Source organism: Biomphalaria glabrata, chromosome 9, assembly GCF_947242115.1.
Source record: "Biomphalaria glabrata chromosome 9, xgBioGlab47.1, whole genome shotgun sequence".
In the NCBI taxonomy this organism is placed as follows: Eukaryota; Metazoa; Mollusca; class Gastropoda; family Planorbidae; genus Biomphalaria; species Biomphalaria glabrata.
Genome location: NC_074719.1, coordinates 44,423,266 through 44,446,534, shown reverse-complemented (window position 1 = coordinate 44,446,534; position 23,269 = coordinate 44,423,266). Strand labels below are relative to the sequence as shown.

The window sequence follows — 23,269 nt, the reverse complement described above, 5'->3', positions numbered from 1 at the left end:
GTCAATACAGAACATAAATACAGTGATATATTGGCAGTAAATGGCAGTATAAAAGTTATGGTGGTATTCGCTGTGGACTTTCATCTTGATGATCTTGGATTGAACCCTGTCCGCTACCATTCTTGCCATCCACTCTTGGAGTCATCTTGATAGTCCTGGGTTTGAACTCTGCCTGTTGGCATCCTTCAAAGTCCTCTGAGAGGTTTGGGCTAGAATTTAATAATCTTCAATTCTGAAGGAACATTCAAGACGTGTGAAAGAAAAAAAAATAAAGAAATAATAATACAATGAATACGTTAAAATAACATCCCAATTATGATATCTGGCCTAGGGATAATGGTTGACTAAAAAAAAACTATAAAACTTCTTAAACTTAACAAATACATCAACAGCGAATACTGCACAATTGGCTACACTAACTTCAGATGCTTTGTTGTACTTAGCCGAACTGCTGTCTAAGCATTCAAGTCTCTCTGTCTACTCCTGGACTCATACAGCTACATTTTCAAGGACTCACATTGTACCACACTGTCCTTACTGCCTTGCTGTCCTGGACTGAACTGTCCTTTCTTAAACACTGTCTCTCATCCATGAAAGCTTTTGATCACATGACCATAATATGGATCATATTTACGTGTACTTGTAGTGCTGTCCCTTGACATCCGTTGACCTGTGTGATTTTCTTCCTGAGTCATGTGTGTCAGTAGGTCGCACACTCATCAACCCTATCGTTCCACCACTGGAGTTACAATGATAGTATTAATGTGCCCATATTAAGCTTCCAAGCTTGGAATTCTATTTGATTTTTTTTATAAATATAACCAGGTTTTATATTTTTTTTACAAAAACTTACTTGCTTTTTTTTTTTTTTCAGTGATAACTTTCCCGCAGCTTACAAGAAAGCTCTGGAAGCTGATAAAATTCTCAAAGTGACTGCGAAAGAGCATGACATGAGACTGCGTGTTAATTTCACACTTGCACACATTCGAGTAGTGCTTAGGCAAAGAATGGAACCCGAGTCTGCCAGGGAAGATGCCTTGACTGAATCTCATCTCTGCCTTTGCCATGAAAATCTCAATTTTCCAAACATGGGCTTTCAAGAACAGTCAGAAAATGTCCCAGATTTTGGCGCCCTGATGACAGATTGCATGGATTACAACAGGCCGGCACCTGCTGTCAGGCCTGTCAGTGGCAATGCTCCAGGCTATCACCAGCAAGGATGTCCACAAGCTTGTCCAACACAGCACAATATCAGGAGGGAAGGCACCCCAATTTTCCCAACGCTGTCCATGAGCACTGTAGAGATTGAGCCTAGGGATCTTAACATGACAGCTGTTGACTTTTTGGACTATGGCATTACTCTCAGCCATGACGGTGGTACACTGAGTGATGACGGCCACAAGAACTTCCTTGCTTCTCACACTCATGCCATGCTGCTTAGCTGGGGAGACACTGAGAAGCTGACAGAGCATAAAACTGCCATAGTTCAGTATGTGAAAGACAATCCTACTATTGAGACTGCTGTGTTTAATAGCCCGGTTGCTTTACACTCGAGGTATGAATTTCTCAGGAACCAGGCACCTCTATATTACTACATTAGGGATACGCCAATCGAGGGTTTGAACCTGTCCTTGTTTTTAAACATGATGGTGAAATCTTGTTATGTCTGTGCCTATGTGAAAAATATCTTTACAGAGGAGATGTGGATGCGAGAAGCTCGGCACCTGGTGTTTGCCAGGCGTGAACGTGAAAGATTTCTGCAAGAAATGGATCAGATGCGACTCGGCCCATTTTTCAGTGACACCTCATACCATGAAGTAAACTCCAACTTTACTGGTGCTGCAGATGTTAGCTTTCTGTCACACACTGCCACCAACAGGAACAACAAGGTAGCCGATGGGTCTCCATGCAATGCTGTGATTGAACCAAATTTCCCTGAAATCCAGCTCAGCTCACATACCCTACTTGACCTGATGTACCCAGAATCTGTCCGCAGTGATATTGATAATTATGAGACTTATCAGTCAGCTGAGAACAACCTATCACAGCCAGTTGAATCCCCAAAAATTATTCAAGAACAAAAGAATCTATTGGAGAAATTCGCACGGCCAGGTCAAAAGAGTCAAGATTCTCTAATGGGCGCCATTGGTGGATTAAATATACCACACTCCAACATTGACTTGAATCTTGAGACAAATGATTCAAGACAGAAGAAAGAGCCTCTGAGGACTAAGTTCATTTCTAATTATAGAGAACCTGTTGAACAAAGTGAGAATGAGAGCGTCATTTTCAAGAATGATCATTTTGAGAATCAAAATAAACACTTGTTAGACCAACATAGACAATATCTAGACCAACATAGACAACATCTAGATCACACTGGACAGTCAGTTGGTCTACAAGGACATTCAGATAATCAGCAAAGACATTTCGTTGATCAAAGTAGGCATTCAATGCTGAAAAATTCTGTTTATTCTGAATCTTTCAACAAGATTTCTTCTCCAATGAGTCATCAATCATCCTCACTGCAAATGACATATTCCAGGAGTAAACCCCAAAATATTATGCCTTCTCCACCAGCTGAACCTCATCCCACTAGTTTATCCCAATATTTGAAAACAGCTTGGCCCTCGGATACTAAGAGTAACAAGTGTGAAACTGGCTCAGAGAACTTATCCAAAGGAAATTCTCTTTCAAAGACAACATTCCTCGACCAGTACATTAAAGATATGCTGGATCCAAGTTTCAGCCATCAATCAGAAATGGGCCCGCCAACACCCTTTTCACACTCGAATGATCACTTCAGTATTACAAACAGCAATAAATGTTCCCTTCCAAATGCAGTGAAATCTGGCACAGATGTAAGTACGCTGCTTTATGAATATGGCAAAACTAGCACATTTGATTCACAAGATGGCCAAAGGTCAATGACTGAAAGTGGGTTTTCTGGTTCAGCATTTGGCATGAGCGATGATGACCTGCATCAGAATGCCTTATGTGGAAATAGCCACAACTCATGTAGCACAAGTCCTATCACCCATGAAAGTGGATATTCATCTCAAGGTGCAAAACCTAAAACAAACTCAAAACTGTATGCAGGTCCAAAAAAACAAGACTGCCCTTTGATTTCGCCACCAAAAAGGCAATGGTCTTCTGACACTATATCTAGCAGGCTTCACAGAGAACCTTTGGAAGATAGTGAAAACATTTCGTTAGATGCCCGAGACTTTGATGAAGAATCATGGTGTGATACTATCATAACTGGCCAGTGTTCTGGGGATAATTTTATCACAGTTTTACCAGCTCAACCCTGTCTCAGCTCCCAATTAAACCAGCCAGATAGGAGTTTGTCAGCCAAAGATTTATTTGGGGGGGAAGGAAAACACAGCTCTGAGAGCAGCTCATCAGATAAATAACTTTTTGGTGTCAGATCTGATGGGAATCAGGCCAAATTTCACATAAACTCTAATTTAATAATATTTATATAGTTTAACTTACAAATGTTTATCACTATGTGAAAGTTAAAAATGATAATAGGCTGTTGAAAGCATCATTTCCTGTGCTCATAACAAGCACCCATCAGAGACAGGAAAATCTTCAACATGGCTTCATCATGCCTACTGCCAAATAATCTAAAAAGTGGCAGTAGTAAAGTTCCCTTTTCAGACCTTGCGATCTATAGGGCAGATAATGTAAAGGCCATCTGTTTCTCCGGCCGGCGGTTAACGAGTGAAATAAAGAGAATCATGCCTTAAGCATGAAGATATTAAACCATGGCATCGCAACCTATGCTTACTATACTTGCATATCAAATCACTGACCACTTTCTCCATTTGGTATTAATTACTCATTTAAAACCAATACTTTCTTCTTGTATATGAATAATAGCTTCTTCCAGATCCTACAAACTCAACTTTCTCAAATTACAATTCTAGTTGTCTTTAAGCACAATTCACTTGGCGTTACATCATCTCTCTGCCTTAGTTTTTGAGAATCTCCAATAAATTGGTTTTGGGTAGCTGCACTTAGTTGTCTTTACTGCAAAAGACTGCACTCTTATTATGGTATGGACTTTTCCTACAAGTGAATGCTGTGGCATATATATATATGTGTCAGACCAGACCATCTAATGTTTAAGATCAGCTTTGTTAATACTAAATGTTTATATATCACTTTAATGCAAATTAAGAAATATGGAGGATACTAGATTGTTACCTTGTGGAAGGATTCAGTCAAGTTTTCTGTAATAAAGTCCTTTATTAGGCCTTTCAGTTGTATGATAACCTGAACATTGTTTACTTACACAGCACTAATAGACAAATTGTTGGTCATTATAGTTAAAAGAATGTCAGTATAAATTAAAAAATACAGCAAAATATAGATACAGGATGGAGTTGTAAATTGAGAATTGTTTGGTTAAATTTGTGAAAATAAAAAAAAAAGTTTTAGCCTTATTATTCAGTCCTCTAGGAAGAAAAAAAACTTTGTTTTTTGTAGAAACAATTTCTAGAAACACAAACGGGGAAACCCTACCATTTGTTACATTCAAATGTTAACACGCGGGAAGCTATGGTACTTTATTTCTACTATAAATATAGAGTTGTTTTTTTTTAAAAAGTGCAGGTACTCAGTAGTTGATTGCATTTTTAACTACTAAAATTTAATCATACATGTTAAAATACAAGAAAAGTACTAAATGGGCTTTGAGAGCACCATGTGCTGGGAATTGAGAATATCTTTAAAAACTTATTAAGTGGGATAAGAAAAATTCACTCCAACCTCCACAAGTTTGCATTACTACTGGCAAACAAAACATCTACTTTAAAAGTAGTAACCATGAATGTGTTAATGTTCTGTTACAGAATATATATATACAATATATTTAATTGTATATTTGTTCTTCCAGATCTAGATAGTATACTACTATTATTTTCTTGTATTAAAATAGTTTACATGGCTATGCATATCATACTCAATGTTGAGAACAAGAGCAGTGCATGAGCAAACACTTTCCAATTAGGCCCACTGAAAGGACAGCTAGATCTAGGCATGCACCTAGTGTGTTGAGTGTATTGTTAACATGTTCCTAGATATCATGGAATTGAAATAATGTATTTAGAGGTACATTTGTATTTGTTCATTAAAATATAGATTTTTATATAGATTTTTGTTTTGTTATGGAACACCCTTATTTTTGCTCTTCCATTGGCTGGAAATGCTACAGTGAAGTATGTCAAGTTTTTGTGTTGTATTTTTTTGTACCTGGTATCAAATTTTGGCATTAAACACATGAAATTAATTGGTTAAATATGTTTAGTTCTATGTGGAGCAATTAGTGAAGTCCAATGGATAGTTTTACATATAAATTTTACTTTGTAATATACATTTAAAAACCAAATAATCATAACAATGCTTAATAGAAATCCAATGAAAAATGGATTGAATGAAAAGAACCAATACACACGTGATTACCAAGGCAAGTTAAATACACAAATTATAATGGAAATAAAACAGTTTGTCCTAGTGAACACAAGAAAATACATACCATTAATAATTAATCAAGCAAAGGGAAAGTTATGTTTAAAAAAAAAAAAAAGAAAAAAACTAATTTACAGTTTCAGTAAAATTCTATACCATATCAAAAGCATATGAACAGTGTGAAATGAGACAATGACATAACAATACCTCTATTTGTATTGGCTTCTGAAATAACTTGAATCATTGCAGCAGAGTTCAAATACTAAAGGCAATTGCTCATCCAAGCCAAGTATGATGTAATGAAGTGTTATAAAACAAAATTCTGTGCTAATTAAAATAGAACCAACAACTTGGGTAATGTGCAAGTTTTTTTGTTTTTTGATGAAATCTACACAAGTAACAGCACAGGACAAAGTGAGGCTAGTAGTAAAAGCTATATACACAACAATTAAGGAAACTTCACTCCATGAAATAAATGACCACACAAAGAGTAGGACTTTCCTACTAACTGGTCTATAGAATATGGTTGCTAAATTCAACAAGATGTATCTTCAACAAAACATACAAACATTTTAGTTGCTCAATCTTTCATTTGAAACTAGCACTAGCAAAAAAAAAATGTAAACAAAAAGTTTCAGCCAAACACATGTATGAAAACATTCACTCTACTGCTTTATTGAATTAAAAAAATGCAAAATATAAAAATAAATATCTGCCTAATCCCAGCACAACATTCTCTAGTCAAATGATCAAGTCTCAGAAGTTATGATACTTTAGTACAAATGATGCTCCTTACAAAAATTTTGATTGAAAAATTAAAAAGAATAAAAACATCTCAATATTAAATAAAAAAAAAAATGACAAACATGTTGAACTATACAGTAACAAGTGTACAAAGTTCATATTTGTATTGATAGCATTTGTGTGTGTGTGTATTACAGTGATGGCCATGTAGGGTCTGGGCTTGCAAGTTTCTTGACCCTAATGTAAGAAAAGATTAAGCAAAGGAAATGGCAATATACTAGTGAGTCAAGTGCAAATAACATTTTTCATGAGCAAGTTAGAGAGAAACATGACCAACTGGAATAACATTAAAAGACTGCATGGTCAACTTCTAAAACTAACATTTGAAACAGCTTAATAGCACAACTTAGGAAGCACATAATACAATAGTTTGTTTTATTACTAATGTCATGTTGAATCCATAAACAAGTAAATTAACTTTTTTTTAATTCAGAAAACGTCAAGATATCCAATATGCAGTTATGAGTATTACATAAGATTTATGCCATGTTATTTTTAACTGAATTCTATATATATTAGTTCACACAAGGGTAGCTACATTGATGAAGTCCATGATGACAGACCGTTACACAAGTATAATAAAGCATCATTAGAATATGGGGAGGGGGGAGAAAAAACAAGGCTTTGTGCAGTTAGGACATAGTACCAAGTACACTAACCATTAAAATGTTGGGAAAACCAATCAAGAAAATAAACAAACTACATGTTCGCAGTTAACAATATGATCACAGCTCTTTAACATCTTGCATGTTAAAAAAAATGTAACATTACTAGAAACCATAATAGAAGCAATTACTTTCATGTTCAATAGTTAAAAGAACTTGAGACATTTGTTGGAGAATACAACACAATATTCATAGTAAGCATGTCAATAAATAAAAATAACTACAGTATGAAAAATTAACAAGGAATGCTTCCAATTTGAATTTTGCAAAATGGCACAAAGAATAGTGCAAATATCATTATACCATGCCAAATGCATCAATTGAACATAATGTTGTACCTAAGCATCTCAGAAGGAAGCCTGTTTATCAATGACATAACTATTTTTAGAACAGAAAAATCACAAAACAACAGTTGATAATAGTAAAATTGTTCTTTTTAAGGAATGGATGGTAACTATATACTTGACTAGCTTCAGCCATAACAATGTTTAAAACCTTTTGCATTTATCAAAGGTCTTGAAATTTGTATTCACTCAATATAATCTTACAAATAACTGCTTATTATACTAAGTATATCAAATGATAGTCCTCTTAAAACAAAAGAGAGGTCATAGTTTACAGAGAACATGCATTTAGAATCTCACCAATAACTTGTTTAAAAGACAAAGACATGAAAAACAAAAAAATGGTAACTAGTGATGTTATCAAATCATTGAAAGAAACATAACACAAGTTAATATACAACAGAAAGCAATGATTCAAAATAACATTAGTAAGGACATGAGTTTCCACTTCATCAGATAAACATACTATATAAAAGTCTACCCAATTTCAATTATTTTGACATGAAAATTCAGGCAGCAAAATATGCATGGCATATCTTATTTAATTTTAAAATTAAGCAAAAAAAAAATGGAGCATCATTGTTTTAAACAAAATATATAACTTTGGCATCTAATTTGTATCATGCAATTAATTTTATGCAATTACATCAATTATAGACATCCTATTTGCAGATAGACAAAACAAAAAAAATTAAAACGATATGTTCTACTAGTTTTCATTTTAAATTTTAAGTTAAAAAATTGAAAACAAAATGAGCGTCATAAAAATTCAGATCATCATCATCGTCAACAAGTTAAAAGGCATTTGAAATCATGATCATGTATGTAATACTGTAGTGTTTCATTTTGCCATCACTAAAAATAATAATTCTATGGAAACAAGATTGTACTTGTGAAATGGTATGAACATTAGCATACATTATCTATTATAATTGGAGGGAAAGACTTTTCCTTATGTACAAAATACAAGCATCGAAACATTAGCTAGTAGAATATTTATCTCTAACATTTTTAATTTTGCATTTTAAACAAAAACAGTAAATAAAAAGTTATTGGAAAATTCATTGGTAATATCAATAGCAATAATCATTTTTATTTATTAATAAATGACCAAATATTTGTTTAAAAAAAGTATAAAAATGAAAGCAGAAATAAAACTAATATTTTTCTTAATAGGATAAATTTCTAACCACATACACACTTCATTCATTCAAACAAACTGATTTTCATGACACACTCACAGTTGATTCAGCAACCTTTGAGGGAGAAGGGTGAATAGATCATCAAGACAATACCAACAAGATAACAAGAAAAGACAAAATCCATGCCAAGTGATTATAAAAGTGTATACAAGACATTACAAAGCTAATTACAAATCTGTTCTAAGCCATTACCACAATCTGTTTCTTGATACATCAGTAAAACCAATACCACACCAAAGAGTAAAACACTTCTCTGCTAGTTAGTTAAAAATTCTAGTCTAATTGTTGAAAAGTGCACATCCCACAAGTGAATTTCGGAATGTGGTGCATTTACGTCTGGGTGCTGAAGCACAATTCTTTGTCCCTTAGTTCACGGGGACATTTCAATTAAGTTCAAAGATATACACTGTGCCTAGAGAGCACCTTGAGAGATCCAATCTAATTGTGATCTTTGGAGTTCTTTTTGGAAAGATCAAATAAATAATGCATTTTTTGGGGGAATCGCTTCATAACTTGAAAACTATTACTGGATATCTGAAGGTTCTACCCAAGCACAATGCAACATCAATGAAATGACACCAGTTAGATATGGGGCAAAGCTTGATTAGATAAAATCAAATGTAAAAACTATACAGCTGCCATTCTTAAATCAACTCTGATCTTACTAGTTGGTACAAAGTTCAAAATAAAAAAAAATACCAATATTGAAGCACAATAATTGTTCTATTCAAAACAGCAAAATAATGCATGATTTCTACTTTTTGTTTTAAATTTCAAATCAAACTTGTCTTAATGAAAAGGGCATTAGATAAAAATTAAATCTGCATGAAAGTCATAAATTATGTGTCACCCGTAAGAACATTAAAATAGAACATTAGTAGTCAAAACAAAAATACTGGCATTTATTTCATTATCATTCTGAAATTTTAGAGCAATTATAGTTTAACTTGTTCAAACATTTCAATGTCAATGCAGATAAAATATAAGAGGAGCACATTCCAAAATAAAAATACTATGTGACATTTACTCCAGAGTGATTTAATAATGGCATTACTATACAATTAAACAAAAAATATTACAGATATTTAATCATCACCAAAATGAATGTAATATATAATGTATATTAACGATTAAATATTGCAAACACCAGCAAATACAACACAAAATGCACAAGTCTTAAAGTATAGGAAAAGAAAAAAAAAAGGATGTTCCCATTAAAATAAAATAAAAAATTGAGGACAATTTTTCTCCAAGGTCAACATCCAAAAAAAAAATTATAAAACTAAAACTATCCTACAAGCCCATCAGTCAAAGTGCAGGAAGTCCACTTTACAAGCCACAAAGCTAGAAATGATGTTCTCAATGTGTCCTACTTGCTAAACAGGCTGATTCTAGGTGAACTAAAACTGAGGACAAATACAAATTGGTTTTGAAACAAAAGCACATAGATTTCTACCTACAAACTGCTTTTCTTTTCTGGCATAAATAAATATCTATGGGTGATTTCCTGAGACCTAGGATATTTGCAGGCTGTAAAGACACACTAAGTAAACTGCTTAGCCTAATACAATAAGTAGGCCTTGAAACTTTCTTGAGTTCTATTTTATTAAAATTATTGTCAATTTTGATACTCTTTCTCTCCTAATCAACAATTTTATCACAGATGCTTAAAAAGTCAGTTGTTTTGTTATCATTCCTTACAAAATACTTTTAATTGCTTAAAAGGCTCTTTTTTTTTTTTTATTTATTATTTTTATAAGGGGTTTGACATAGGATAGTGACCTAATGACAATCATCATTAATATTTTATAAAAGCAACATAATTAAATTTTGTGAAAATATAAATATCATAAAAATGACTTTTTATTCAATTCGGTTAATAAAATATTGGCTATATTTTGTTTTAAGGGAAACTAGACCACAGTCATGAAGATTTAATTTTTAACTTCATAAACAATTTAAATTATCTAAAAAAGGGTGTGTATTCTTTAATTGTATACCAAATACAAGATTTTCTGATAAATTATTAAAGTTTAATCAAAACAGGGTAGTGAAATATACATGTGAAAAATTTATAATTCTGTCGGAACATGGGAAATAATTACGAAGATATAAAATTAAATTAAGTACAATATGCTAATACCAAGTCAACATTTTACATGCGATATTTTTTAAAATAAATTTCCCAAAAAATGGTTTCATTGTCCTTTAGCAAATTTGGTTTTGATTTTTTTTTTTAACAAGAAGGAATACAATGGTCTAAGCTTAGTGCTTTTTCTTTTTTTTTTTGGAAGGCGACTCCTACATAATAGTGGATAGGCTGATCTAAAAGGAGGAGTCAACTAAATTATATTAAAAAAAATATATATATAAAAAAGATATATAAGATTACATTTTAATTAGCTAGCGCTTGCCAAGTTATTTACCTATCTGTTTAAAATAATATTTTCTATTGACCAGGCTGTCCACCTTGTGTTGCTGCTTGGTTTGCAGCGACCTGCTGTAGCACCATCTGGGCTTCGTGAATCATGCCTTGAGACCTGTAGTATTCTATCCATGCCTGGCTATAATCTGGTTGACCAGTCTGAGGGTTGATAGCTAAACAAAGAAACAAAAATGATCTGTACCTATTCAAATATAAATTTTACTTACATAAAAATAGGAAGGGTTAATCACATTTGTTAACGCAAATGCCTTATAATTATTCAGACACCATCCAAGCATGTGACTGTATGGATGGTGTCCTATCTTTAAAATTAAGACACCATCCAAGCATGTGACTGTATGAAGGGTGTCCTATCTAAACCTACTGTGATTGACTCTCAACTCACTGGGTTGAGCATACGATGTCTGTGCTGGTTGCTGCTGCTGCATTGGTTGTTGTTGAGGTGCTGCAGACTGCTGTGGAGCTGCTGGCTGTTGTGCCGCTTGCTGTCCATATGTTGCGTAATAGTAAGCTGCCCAGGCAGCAGCATTTGCATCATTAGGCTGTTTATCTGTCAAAAAAAAAATTGTTTTATACACATACCTTTTGAGTCACTGTACAGTTATATTGAAATGAAAAAAAGTATAAATAGTTGAGCCCTAACTAAATCTGAATTATGTCTTTCTAATGCACACTAAGACAAAGTTACTTATTTAAATAATAATACGAAAATTATTTACTTGGCATATTCTGCTGTTGAGGATATTGATTTCCATAGGCATTCCATCCTTGTGGGGCACCTCCATATTGTTGCTGAGGTGGTTGACTGAAAGCATAAATATATATCAGAATAAGCATATTTTTTTTTACAAGCTTTTTGTTAAGCAAAAGGCTCTAACAACCTGATGGGGTTCAAGAAGAAATTCATTAATACTACTGTTTATCTGAGTCCAAATACTGCTACTTAGGTACAAAAATTAACTGGTGCATTTATAAGAAATTAAAATGACAAATCACCTTGGTTGGCCAAACTGTCCGCCAAACTGATCATATCCACCTGGACCCTGTGGGCCTGGTCCACCTGGTCCCCCCTGTGGTCCTGGTCCTCCTGGGGGACCACTAGGTCCTCCTGGACCTCCCATCATGCCTCCTGGTCCACCTCCAGGTCCATGACCTTTAGGATAAAAGGACTACAAAAGAAAAAGAATGTCAAAATTAACAAATATATACAATAAGATACCAATGTGTTGAAATGTTACAAGTGAAGAATACTTTGTCTTTTTTAGAACCTAAAGTGATAAAAAATGTATTACTAGTATTTGTTAAATTTATTTGGTAACTATAAAAAATATATATATATATAAAAAAAAAGATGTTAAATATAAATACAATTTTATACCCCATGCAACAAAGAATAAATGTTTGTGCTACAGATAATTATCTTCAAACTAAAAAAAATATAAAAAAAAACAGCCCAAATTAACTAACAAAAAGAAGACGCACCTCAGCCCAACCCACCTGATCATTGGGCCCACCCTGCTGCCCAGTTTTCTCCTGAATAAGCTGAATGGCATGCTGAATTTGATTAGGATTTCCACGAATATTGAACAGCTTCTCATTCATGTTAGGTGGCGGATTCCGATCTAACTCCACATGTGCACCAGATTGCCTGTTTATTTCCCTAATAGTTTCACCACCTAGAAAATAGTATTTTTTTTATTTAACCCAAAAATATGCAAGAAATAGAAACTAGTGTCACTAGGACAAAATATGCAGAAAACATACTACATACCATCCTACTATCTAAAATGTTTAAAATTGTAGTTTACCTTTGCCTATAACAAGTCCACATTTATCAGCTGGAACACTAAATGAGGTATGGTCTTGGAAATTTGGATCAAACCTTCCCCCCATTCCTCCTCTAGGGCCTGGTGGTGAAAAAGGCCCATTGCCAGGGCCACCTCTACCCATGTCATTGCCTGGACCTGGTCCCATTGGACCAAAATTATTATGAATAGGTTGTCCCTAAGTTAGAAAGAAAACAAAACTTTATATAAAAAAAAAAAAAAGATTTGTAAACTGTCCTAGTTTATTATTTTTTTTACAATTTAAATTAACAATAAATGAAATTGTTGCATGGGAGTATATGTTCACAACTAACAAGCATGTGAATAACTTGATTGACTCACCCCCATTATATTAGCTTTGGCTAATAAATCTTGAATCATCCTTACTGCCTGATTTACTTTATCTGGTGGACCTGTCACTGAACAAATCCTATCTTGGCTCTGGCCATCATCTAGAGAAATGGATTTATGCATCTTGAAAATGGATTTATACTAACACCATGCAAAATCTATGTCAACAAAGCAGCATTTAGCATACTGAAGAGAACACTAGTCCTCTCTAAATTACCTTGTTTAAATTGAACTTTGGCTCCAGTTTCTGCTTGAATCTTCTTAATCATATCTCCACCTTTACCAATCACTAGCCCAACACCTTGTCGAGGCACACCTATGTCCATTCCATTGGGACCACCTCCGCCGCCACCACCATGACCCATATGTCCCATGGGTGAACCAAACTCATTGTAATTACCACCACCAGGACGAGGAATGCCATCCTTTTCAGCCAGAAGATCGAGCACCATTTCTTTGGCTCTTTGACACTTGCTCGGCTCACCGCTAATGCGTAAAGGTTTATCCTGAGCAGATGGAGCGTTGCTATCTTGGATCATAACCATTTTAACACCTGCACGTTCCTGAAATTTGATGCCAATACCTCATAAAAAACATGCTTTTTGTTAAGATATGTGTACATAATAAATAACAAACTGAATCAAATGTAGCATGATAACTAGCAATCTTTGATATAGACTATCATTGCAGGTATTCATGCAAAATATTGTAGCAGAAATGGAAATCCAAAGGTCAACAAAAAAACAACCTTCGGCCAGTATTACTGCATTTCTAAATATAAATGTAGGACTTGTGAATACCTACTACCATAAAATTTCTATCAATTAACTAATTTAAAATTTTATTATTTTAAAGCATTAAAATTTGTCAACCTTCTGTGCAACATCACTTGAAATAAATTCAGATTTTAGCCATTGAGTTCAACTGAATTTTCGTTACAAAAGCTCTGGAAAGAAGTCTTTACCTGAAGCTGTCTAATGGTTTCACCACCTTTTCCAATAATGAGACCAACTTTTGAGCCTGGGATATTCATCTCTACTACAGTGCCACCTTCTCCCATGCCATCCATTCCACCCATATGAGGACCACCACCACCACCTCCACCTCCCAATCCTCTCTCTATGATCTGTTGCATTGCTTGTTTACACATCCTAAAAAATACAAAAATGTGATATAATACATAAAGAGCAGTTCCTAAATTCTCAGTGAAAGCTCTCAAGAAGCCTTCTAGCTAGCTAGCTATGTAAAAAATAAGTACCCTGCAGATTAATGAATGGAGTAAATTTTGTATCCACATGGAATTAAGTGTTGCAAGGCCTACTATCAAACCCAAACAATATGGCTTTTAAGACCATGTTTGTGTTAGCGAATCCTTGCTGTATGCTGTAGCAGACATTTGACACCCAAAGCTTTTAAATGCAAGATTTGAGCTCTAATATTCTGCAAGTACTTTAAATACAGGTACATCAATTATTAAGTATTTAAAAATAATTTATATCTCATTACTGATACAAATTAAATATCTTTATGCTTAATTGTGTGGTTGATAGTTACAAAAGTGTATAATAGTTTATTATGATTTAAGGTGTGATCTGAAATATTTTGGCTTTACATCTTTATAATGATAATTTATTTTCCACTTCGTAATATTGTATTTACACATTTTCCAAAGATAACTTACATAATAGCAGTAGGTGAACCTGTCAATGTGCATGGCCTATCCGGCAATCCTCCGCTATCTAGTTATTAAAAAGAAATGAATATTAGGACTAAAATATATATAAGTTTTAAAAAACAAAACATTTTAACTTTTGATGAATCAGAAAATGACAAGTCAACAATATGTTTCAGTCCGCCCGTCAATAATTTCATCATAATGTTCTTATAAATCAAACAATTTGTAAATATTAACCAGACCATTGGACAGCTTTTTTTGTAATTTAAAAAATGAGTCAGAATCTAAAAATAATTTAACTACATGCAAATAGCTGCAACCATGCGTTAACAATGAATTTGTGTAGTTTTACATGAAAATTTGCAATAAACATGAACTAGACACATATAAGGTAGGTCTAGGCTTGTCAAAGTTATATAAAAAATATTTTTACTTCCACTGAACGATAAATTTTTAAAAATTTCATTAGACCTATAGCTGCAACGATAGTAAAGAGGGTCATAGCCATCAGGGCTGGTAGGGTTACATTATGATGCACATTACTTCAGATGAACATTATTAACTTACCAGCAGCTATCTGCACTTTACAACCTGTGTCAGCTTGCAAACGTGTAATCTGTTCACCACCCTTACCAATAACTGAAATTAATAGAAAGTTGTAATAAATAAGTACAGGTAATATTAAGCAATACATGCAGACCTGCCTACCTAAAAAAGTCAAAATGTGTAACACTGATGGTCAAAATGTGTATTTTGGCACCAGAATGTGTAACACTTGCACTATCGACTATTATGTCAAATGCAATACTGGGTGTGTATATAAAAGTAGAATGTGAGGCGTATGTATGTATGTTATGAATAGAAATCAAAACCGCTTGACCAATCTTGATAAAACTTGGTAGAAATAACCCTTGGGTACTAACCGTAGTGTATGTATTGTAGCCCTAAAACAAAATTAAGACCCTCCAAAAAAAAAAAAGACCAACTATTAAAGCTATAGTATTATATGGATCTAGGCTTTGTTTACAATGGTGACATGAGAAAATATCGAAAGGATATAGATCTAGATCTAATTTTAAGAAATACACTTTGCACATATAGTTTTTTACTTTGACACATGAAAATTTAAAATAGTCTATTGATTTCATTATTTAATCAAATTAACCTTCAAATTTGTGTTTCAAAAGGATTTTTACATAAATTCCTTCCATATATCTGCGAATTCAGAACGTCCTGACTTACTTATAATACCATTCATCTTTAACAAATCAGGTAAACCCGTTTTAATTGTACTTTATATCCTATTCATCTATCGCTCTAGAGACTAGACCTACCCAACTACTAGTCTAACTAATACTATATCTCACATTAATTTATATTAATTTCTAATAGTATAGAATCTAGAAATAGTAATAGAGAACAGGACTCGAATCTGGAGATCAGAGATGCCAGACCAGAAAAGACAAGTAGATTCTAGTTCTAGATTTAGACCAAGTAATGGCACTTCTTTCTACATTGATTAGATAATAGATCTAGTCTAGATAGATCTTGAACCTAAATCTAAAATAAGGTCAATAAGATCGATCTAGACTCTATAGTGATCTAGAATTTAGTTGTGAAGCGAGTGTTACTACTATTACCGGTCCCATGGATCCGCTACTAACATAGACCAAGATCTAATTAAATCTAATAGTATAGAATGTATTGTAGATCTAGAGAACCTAGCTTAGTAGCCTAGCTAGATCTAAAGACTATAAGTTATGTAGATCTAGATCCATATAGATCTAAATCTAGGTCCATCTATATTTCTAGATCTAGAGGTCTAGACATGGATCTACACGTCTAGCTATATGTTTTGATTCAATAGAGCTTCGATATTTTTGATTATAATGAATACTGGAATCAGGAATTCTTTTTTTTTAGCATTCAACTTTTTTTTTTTAACCATGTCACCACTAAGCAGTTGCAAGAAACTATCTACCCCATCCCTAAGAGAAGGGACATAACAGCTATTTTTTAAATTTTTGACTAAATTCAAAGAAAAAAAACTAATAAAACCCAACAAAAAAAAACTTTTTATAATAGAAAAAATAGACCTAGTGTTAAGCATCACATCTGAAGTCATAAATAGGCCTACAGAGCTCAAAAAACATTAAAATACCACGTCATATTTAGTTGCCTTCCAATCTCCCGTTTGACTAGATCTAACATTCAATACTGGATCTAGCATCAATTATTTATTTATTTTCACTACTATTGGTCTTAAATCACTTACCCCAATCATTATATCCTTATTCTACAGCTTAAACATTAATATTCCCATTAAAATCTTATTCTATTAAAGCCTAAATATGTTCCATTTCCTAGGCTAGCAAAAAAAAACAAAAAACATGTCATTTTCAAAAAAATCATAAAAATCCATTCTAACATGCTGCAGATACAAAACAAACTATCGCTCTTCTAGGTCAGAGTTAGTAAAGGTATAAATAGTTATTCATTCAAAAACTAGCAAAAAACTAAACGAAACAACCCAAAATCGGCGATTGCCAGCAACTCTAGTTGTCAACCAGTAGCGGCATTTGTTGTCAAAGGGGTAAGCTCCAAAATAAAAAAATTGTAATGAAAATAAAAGTCACGGTGTAGTAGCTAACTGAATGGTACCAACCCACCACTCCAATCACTCTTGTGTTCATTTGTAGACTAGATCTATTAAGAACCAATCAACGTTAAGATCTGGGCACAATGTGTCCACCCCACCTTTTTTTTCCCCCGTAAGACGGCTCAGCGTGGCCTCCCTGACCGCTCGTAAACTAGTTTAGAGAGGAGAAAAAAAAGATATGAAATGCATAACGCGATGGGTTAAATTTGTATTAGCGCACTGTCAGTCATTTTTGGGAGATTTTGCGTAATGAATACGCATTTTGCAGGCAGGTCTGAATACATGTTTAAAAATTTTTTATTTTTTTTTATAAACGATAAGGGTTAAAGAGTAATGCAAGGAAAGAAAGAAAAATGGACCAAAACCATACATACTTAAGCCAACCATCTTGTCTGGTACCCTATGCTCTTCTGTAGTCACCATTCCCAGACCAGCATGGGGTCCTGGTTTCTGAGGTTGCATATTTGGGTCTTGCTGAATACCTAACTGTCGATTTATTCTAGCAGCAGCTTCCTGAGCAGCCCGAGCAGCGTCTCTAGCAGCTTCTGATCCAGGTGTATAGCTAATGAAATTAATAAATCAGAAACATTAGAGTTTGTATTTAAAAGGTCATTTTTAAACAAAGTAGATTTGGATCTAAGAAAATTATTCTCACCCTTGATTATCAGCTATAGCTCTTAACTGTGCACCTATTGAAGCTGTAATAGAGCAATTAGTATTTAAGCAAAACTAATGGTTAAAGAATTTTTTGGGGGGTTTAACTATGTAACCCTGTATATAAGATACAGCAGCTTGTACACTAAACTAAACAACTTACAATCACCAGCTATTTTCTTTGTTTCTGGCTCACCTGCAATGAAATTTATTTTTAAAAATATTGTAACTACAAGAAAATCAAGGATTAAAAAGAAATGGTATTTCACAATTATTCTTTAACTTAGGTTAGGCCAATTCAAAAATTAAAACCAAAGTGTTAAAATAATGTTAATATTTCATAACTGTTCAGAACAGACGAGTCTTTCATTATTATCAGTCCGCCCGTCTAAATTTCATCATGTTATAAAATATAAAATTGAGAAAAGAGCAGCTTTTGAATTTAAAAAAAAAAAAAAACATGCAAATAATATAACCTAGAGGTTCATAAAATAGGGGCAGGCATGAAATAGATTTGTAAAAATTTCACTAATAAGCAAATAAAATAAGAGCATTAAAGAACTATAAAATGTGTGACAATCTAAGCACTGTCATTCCCCCACCTTCCTTAAAACCCTGCAATGAAACATTTTTTTCAATAAAGTATTAACTGAAGTATTATAGTAGTATAGTCACAAGTGTCACTACCCTAGAATTTAAAAAATACAAAACAATCAGCACAAATTGCGCGCTTTGGCCTATCAAACCATTGTTCTCCATACCCCAAAAGGTAAACTATCAAGGGAAAAACATGTCATGGTCAAACAAATTCAATTAAAAACATGTCTAATTACTTCGAATTATTATTCAATGCAACATGACATACAGGACAACACAAAGCTTTGTAAACTTTCAAGAAAATAACATGCAGGTATGGAATAATGGAAGATTACCAAAAAAAAAAAAAATAATGACAAAAAGTCTGTCTTGTAATAAGTTTTGTGAATCAAATACAAGAATTTGAATAGTTAATAGCTTAAAAAAAAAGGCATCTTTAGTTGCTTCCATACAATAAAATTCAACTTTATAAATGTATAGATATATATAAAATATATGTAAAACATTTATAGTTATCAATACAGATAAAAATGTTTGAAATACAATCAAATCAGCATGCATCGAAATTTCAAATTTTAACTTATTTCCAGAAAATCATTGAATTACAAACACAATACATAATAAAAACTGACCAACTAGACAGATGATGCCCCCTTTTTTATCTTAGAAAACATTTTATCTCAAGTATTTATTTAAAAAAAAGCTTGTTCTACCCGATTGCCTATCTTTACAGATGTCAACAATTAATGGTTTTTAGAGAATGTGCAGTGTGATCAAGTTAAATATATTGCATAATAAATTTTTTAAAAAGTAAAATATAAATATATAAAAAAAAAAAACTAGCCGACTCTTTAAGAGAATGGGGTAAGTGACCTTATGTCATGTATATGAAATTTAAAATGTTAGTTATGATTTTTAACACTACTCAATTGAAAATGCACAAAAAAAAAAGTATGGAAAGCCAAAAAATAAAAAAGCTTTTTTAAGTACCATGATTGAAACCTATATTTATAAAAGGGGGAAAAAGGTCTACAAATACTTGATCTAAAGCTGGTTTGTTGGTTAGCAGCTCCTCCCAGACTAGTTAGGGATTATAAAAAGCAGACAGCTTTACACCATCAAATATTACAAAAAGCTGATTTTTTTTTTTTTTCAAGTTAAAATAATGCCCACCCCAGAAGTTAAGTTGTTTTTTTTTGAGAATTTTGAAAACAGCACTCCAGTTTTAAGGCATTGTCAAACTACAGTATAAGTGTGCTCAGAATTAACTAATTCAGGAAATGTACCATACTATTTTTGAATTGTGACTAAAGGCTACATGTTCATGATGCGCATACATGAAACCAAGTTTAGGTTTAATTGCTGTATACCTTACAAAATGATTTTCTGAGATGATCTTATATAATCAAAAAAAAAAATTGTACTGTTCAATTGCAAACATTTTTGTTTTAAATGTTAGTCAATTTGCATCTAGCAATCTATTTAATTTTATGTTTTAAGCTTTAATAACACATAATACTATTGAGTAATTGTAATGCTTTATATACACACTTGTCTTCCATCTTTATAATCAACTACCCTTTAGTTTTTTTTAACCTGCTTTAGATCAAGTAAAAGTATTGTGATTGGACCTAAACTACAAGTAATTTTTTTTGCACATCCTGTTTATTTTTGTTTCTTTACAGACTTATTGCCTTTCAGGACTGCATTAATTTGAGAAAAATGATCTAATTTACCAAAGGAGGCGCCATCATCCAAAGGTCTCTTGGTACCTTGCTGTTGTGCGTCCCCTGCTCCTGGAGTGATCTTGGCTGCTATCTACACATGGGCGAACACAGGCAAATGCACGAAACAGAAGAAAAATGGGATGTGGGGAAAGGAAGGAAGGAAAAAAGAAAAACACATGGTTAGCATTTAGCAGAGGCCTTTTTTGATGCCGCTGAATCACCTGTTGCAGTTTAAAACATTTTACAGGATTTAATTAATAATTTAATAAAGTTAATATTTTAACTACAATAACGAGGAAAATCATGTTTAGTGAGTTCACTGACTTAGCCTGTAAATTGTAAAAATCACATACATTGAACAAGATGTGTATCAACACAGGTTTTTTCTCTTTATAATATAAATGAAGACTTCCATACACAAGCAATTCATAAAAAGAAAGTCATTACTTTTCAACAGCAATGGACAGTATTGCCAAAAATAAAACGTCAACTTGGTGATTCATTTAACAAATTTTCTATTAGTATAGACGATGGCCTAAATAAATTGATAATTTTATCACATGCAACATTTCCCTCGTTTAACCAAATTCAAGAAAAGATAAAAATCACAATGAAAATTGTTCACTGAATTTTGAAACACCTGAAAAAAAGACCTTAAATAAGAATTAATATGAATAATATTTTAAAGAAATACTGATAAATAATGAATATACACAACACAGATTACAGAATTCAATTATGACAAGGATAATTTACAAATCAGAATATTAAGAATGTGAAATTGCAAAACTTGTTTCATTTCAAAGACAATAAGTAGTATCCATACAAAATTTCAGCAATTCTAAACTGATATGAAACGAATTCCAAAATTGCAATAAATGAATCAGAAAATATGAAGATTATTTTTATTGCAAAGGATAAATTTTTAACATGAGTAAGATATATTTTAAATTTCAAGGTCATAAAAAAAGTCATGAAAGAATAATTAGTCTTCAATCCAAATATTGTCAAGCGATCAAAAAACTAAGATTTCTACTAGCTAGAAATACTAGCCAAATTCTAAAAATCTGAAATAAATGAAGACATCCATCAAAGTAAAACCTTGAAAACTCAATGGAATTTCTTGTTTCTTGCTAGATGACCATTTTCAGCTTTTTTTTTCCTTCTTATTTGTCCTTGCCAATTCAATCACCAGTGCTAGGAATAGATTCTCAATCTATAGAAAATTTCCAACATGCAACGAAAAAAAAACATATCTAATGCATAGATCATGCATTAAATAATAGACGACTGAAAGTTAAAAATATCAAATGAATTTAACGAGGGAAATGGAGAACAATGATGACTACAAAAGGCAAACGCATTGATTGCCTTGGCCGCCTTAGGATCGCAATTTACCACGTGTTCCGCAAACATTTTTAGCAACAAACATACAATAAGAATATATACTTTTGCCATTAAATACTTCAAAAAGCAGTTAATCATATTTGTCAATTAAATTACCTGTCTTGCACGAGCTACAGCCGAAGCAAAGGCACTTGTTCCGTCAAATTGAGTAGTGCCGGGGTTATCAGCCATGTTCTGTTCAGAAAAAAATGGCGTTAGAAAGAAGGAAGCTTGACTGACTGTACGTTTTCTTGAAAATTATTGGCTAAAAATGTGTCGCTTTTATAGCGCCATCTGTTGGTGGTAAAAAGATTTGCCACATTGGCTTTTTCATTATTTTTTTTTGTTCTGTCTAATTTAGTCTTGATTTAGAATTTATATATATCTCATCTATATTTATATTATTAAAGATCTAATTTCTATATCTGTAAGAAATATATTGAAGTTTATTATCATTTTAAAAATACAATAAATCAGATCATTTTTACTAGCTATTATAATTCTTTTAATAAGCATCTAGGCCAAAAATATTTTGTAGGCAACACATTTTTAAAACATCCCCCTGAAAAAAAGAGTAATGGAATACAGACGAATAATATTGGCTATATCAGGCATGTCAAACTCATTACGGAGTATGGGCCGCACAAAAAAAAAAAAAAACTATGACCTGAGGGGCCGCAGCCAAAAATCAGTTGGAAAACATAGCATACTAATTTTATGTAAATTAGAAACAATATAATAGAATACACAGCAATTAGTGGAATACCCGTCCATTAGTTAGCTAAGTTTGTAGTACTACTGTATTAATAAAAAAAATACTAAGGTTACGCATTATTTTCGTTGTCCTGATGCTTGACATCTTTTCTGGAATACAAATTTATTAATGTCAGGTTGAAGTTTGTTTGTCACTGACACTTTCATCACTAATAACAAATTTCGATCAGATAATCTTGAAAGGTGAGGTGTTTTGCAGCTTTCATAGTGGAAAAACAATCAAATTCGTGTCCAATGTCATCCAGAAACATTGAAAATTGGCGATGACTTAAACAGGCTACTGTGAATAGACATCGTGCGGATGTGGGGAAACCCGTGTTACCATTTTTTTTAAATGTAGTATATTTTTTAAATTAATTTTTTGAAAACCTGTAGTATAGCCATTCCGCAAAAGTCGGATATGCGAAAGTGAAGGGACCACTATAGCTATTATAGTACACATTGTTCTTATAGAACGTCCAATTGGCTTCAATTTGCAGAGTGAGAGAGGAGACATAATATTATTAGTGCGCATGTGTTTTCCTTTTATTTGCTTTTGTTAATTTATGGAGAATAATTTCAATACACTGAATACAGTATATAATGTACTTAAGCGGCCAATAGTAGGCCAACAGTACCTAAGTAATGTAGCAAAAATAAGGCCCACAGCTTAGAGGCTGTATTGTTATTGTTACAGCGTTA

The 23,269-nt window shown here is 32.8% G+C and overlaps 2 protein-coding genes and 1 non-coding gene across 11 annotated transcripts in view; 1 reads left to right on the top strand and 2 right to left on the bottom strand.

Annotated features, from left to right (window-relative positions):
* LOC106052525 (uncharacterized) overlaps positions 1-9,781 on the top strand; it is a 57,329-nt gene extending 47,548 nt beyond the window's left edge. For all 4 annotated transcript variants that reach the window (XM_056041490.1, XM_056041487.1, XM_056041489.1 and 1 more), the window contains one exon: positions 875-9,781. In XM_056041490.1, coding sequence (XP_055897465.1) covers positions 875-3,416 — 2,542 coding nt within the window. In that variant the 3' untranslated portion in view covers positions 3,417-9,781. The remainder of the gene's footprint in view (positions 1-874) is intronic.
* On the bottom strand, positions 5,351-22,086 carry LOC106071520 (far upstream element-binding protein 2-like). 6 transcript variants are annotated; one of them, XM_013231648.2, is made up of 17 exons: positions 21,932-22,086; positions 20,438-20,519; positions 18,268-18,300; positions 18,106-18,148; positions 17,825-18,012; positions 15,359-15,430; positions 14,798-14,855; positions 14,081-14,267; positions 13,334-13,679; positions 13,108-13,217; positions 12,748-12,943; positions 12,422-12,615; positions 11,936-12,108; positions 11,659-11,744; positions 11,304-11,489; positions 10,920-11,091; positions 5,351-9,899 (listed from the first exon to the last, which is right to left on the bottom strand). In XM_013231648.2, exons 1-16 carry the CDS (start codon positions 22,004-22,006, stop codon positions 10,943-10,945), a joined length of 2,178 nt encoding a protein of 725 aa, XP_013087102.1. In that variant the 5' UTR covers positions 22,007-22,086; the 3' UTR covers positions 5,351-9,899; positions 10,920-10,942. The 6 variants fall into 6 exon arrangements, with proteins under 6 accessions (XP_013087102.1, XP_013087117.1, XP_013087110.1 ...); XM_013231663.2 differs by having other exon boundaries at positions 11,325-11,489; XM_013231656.2 differs by having other exon boundaries at positions 12,437-12,615.
* Positions 14,932-14,999, bottom strand: LOC129928458 (small nucleolar RNA SNORD43). Its single transcript, XR_008780000.1, has one exon. It is a non-coding gene; the product is annotated as a small nucleolar RNA SNORD43 (small nucleolar RNA).
* Positions 22,087-23,269: the final 1,183 nt, after the last annotated feature.

Bases quoted from the DNA above. Each gene is read 5' to 3' on its own strand.
- LOC106071520 (XM_013231648.2), bottom strand. From the start codon at position 22,006: ATGGCTGATAACCCCGGCACTACTCAATTTGACGGAACAAGTGCCTTT. The intron at 14,268-14,797 runs GTAAGTTATCTT...TGTATTTTTTAG, and splicing joins GGTTCACCTACTGCTATTAT to GATGTGTAAACAAGCAATGC. The intron at 12,944-13,107 runs GTGAGTCAATCA...TTTCTAACTTAG, and splicing joins CCAAAGCTAATATAATGGGG to GGACAACCTATTCATAATAA.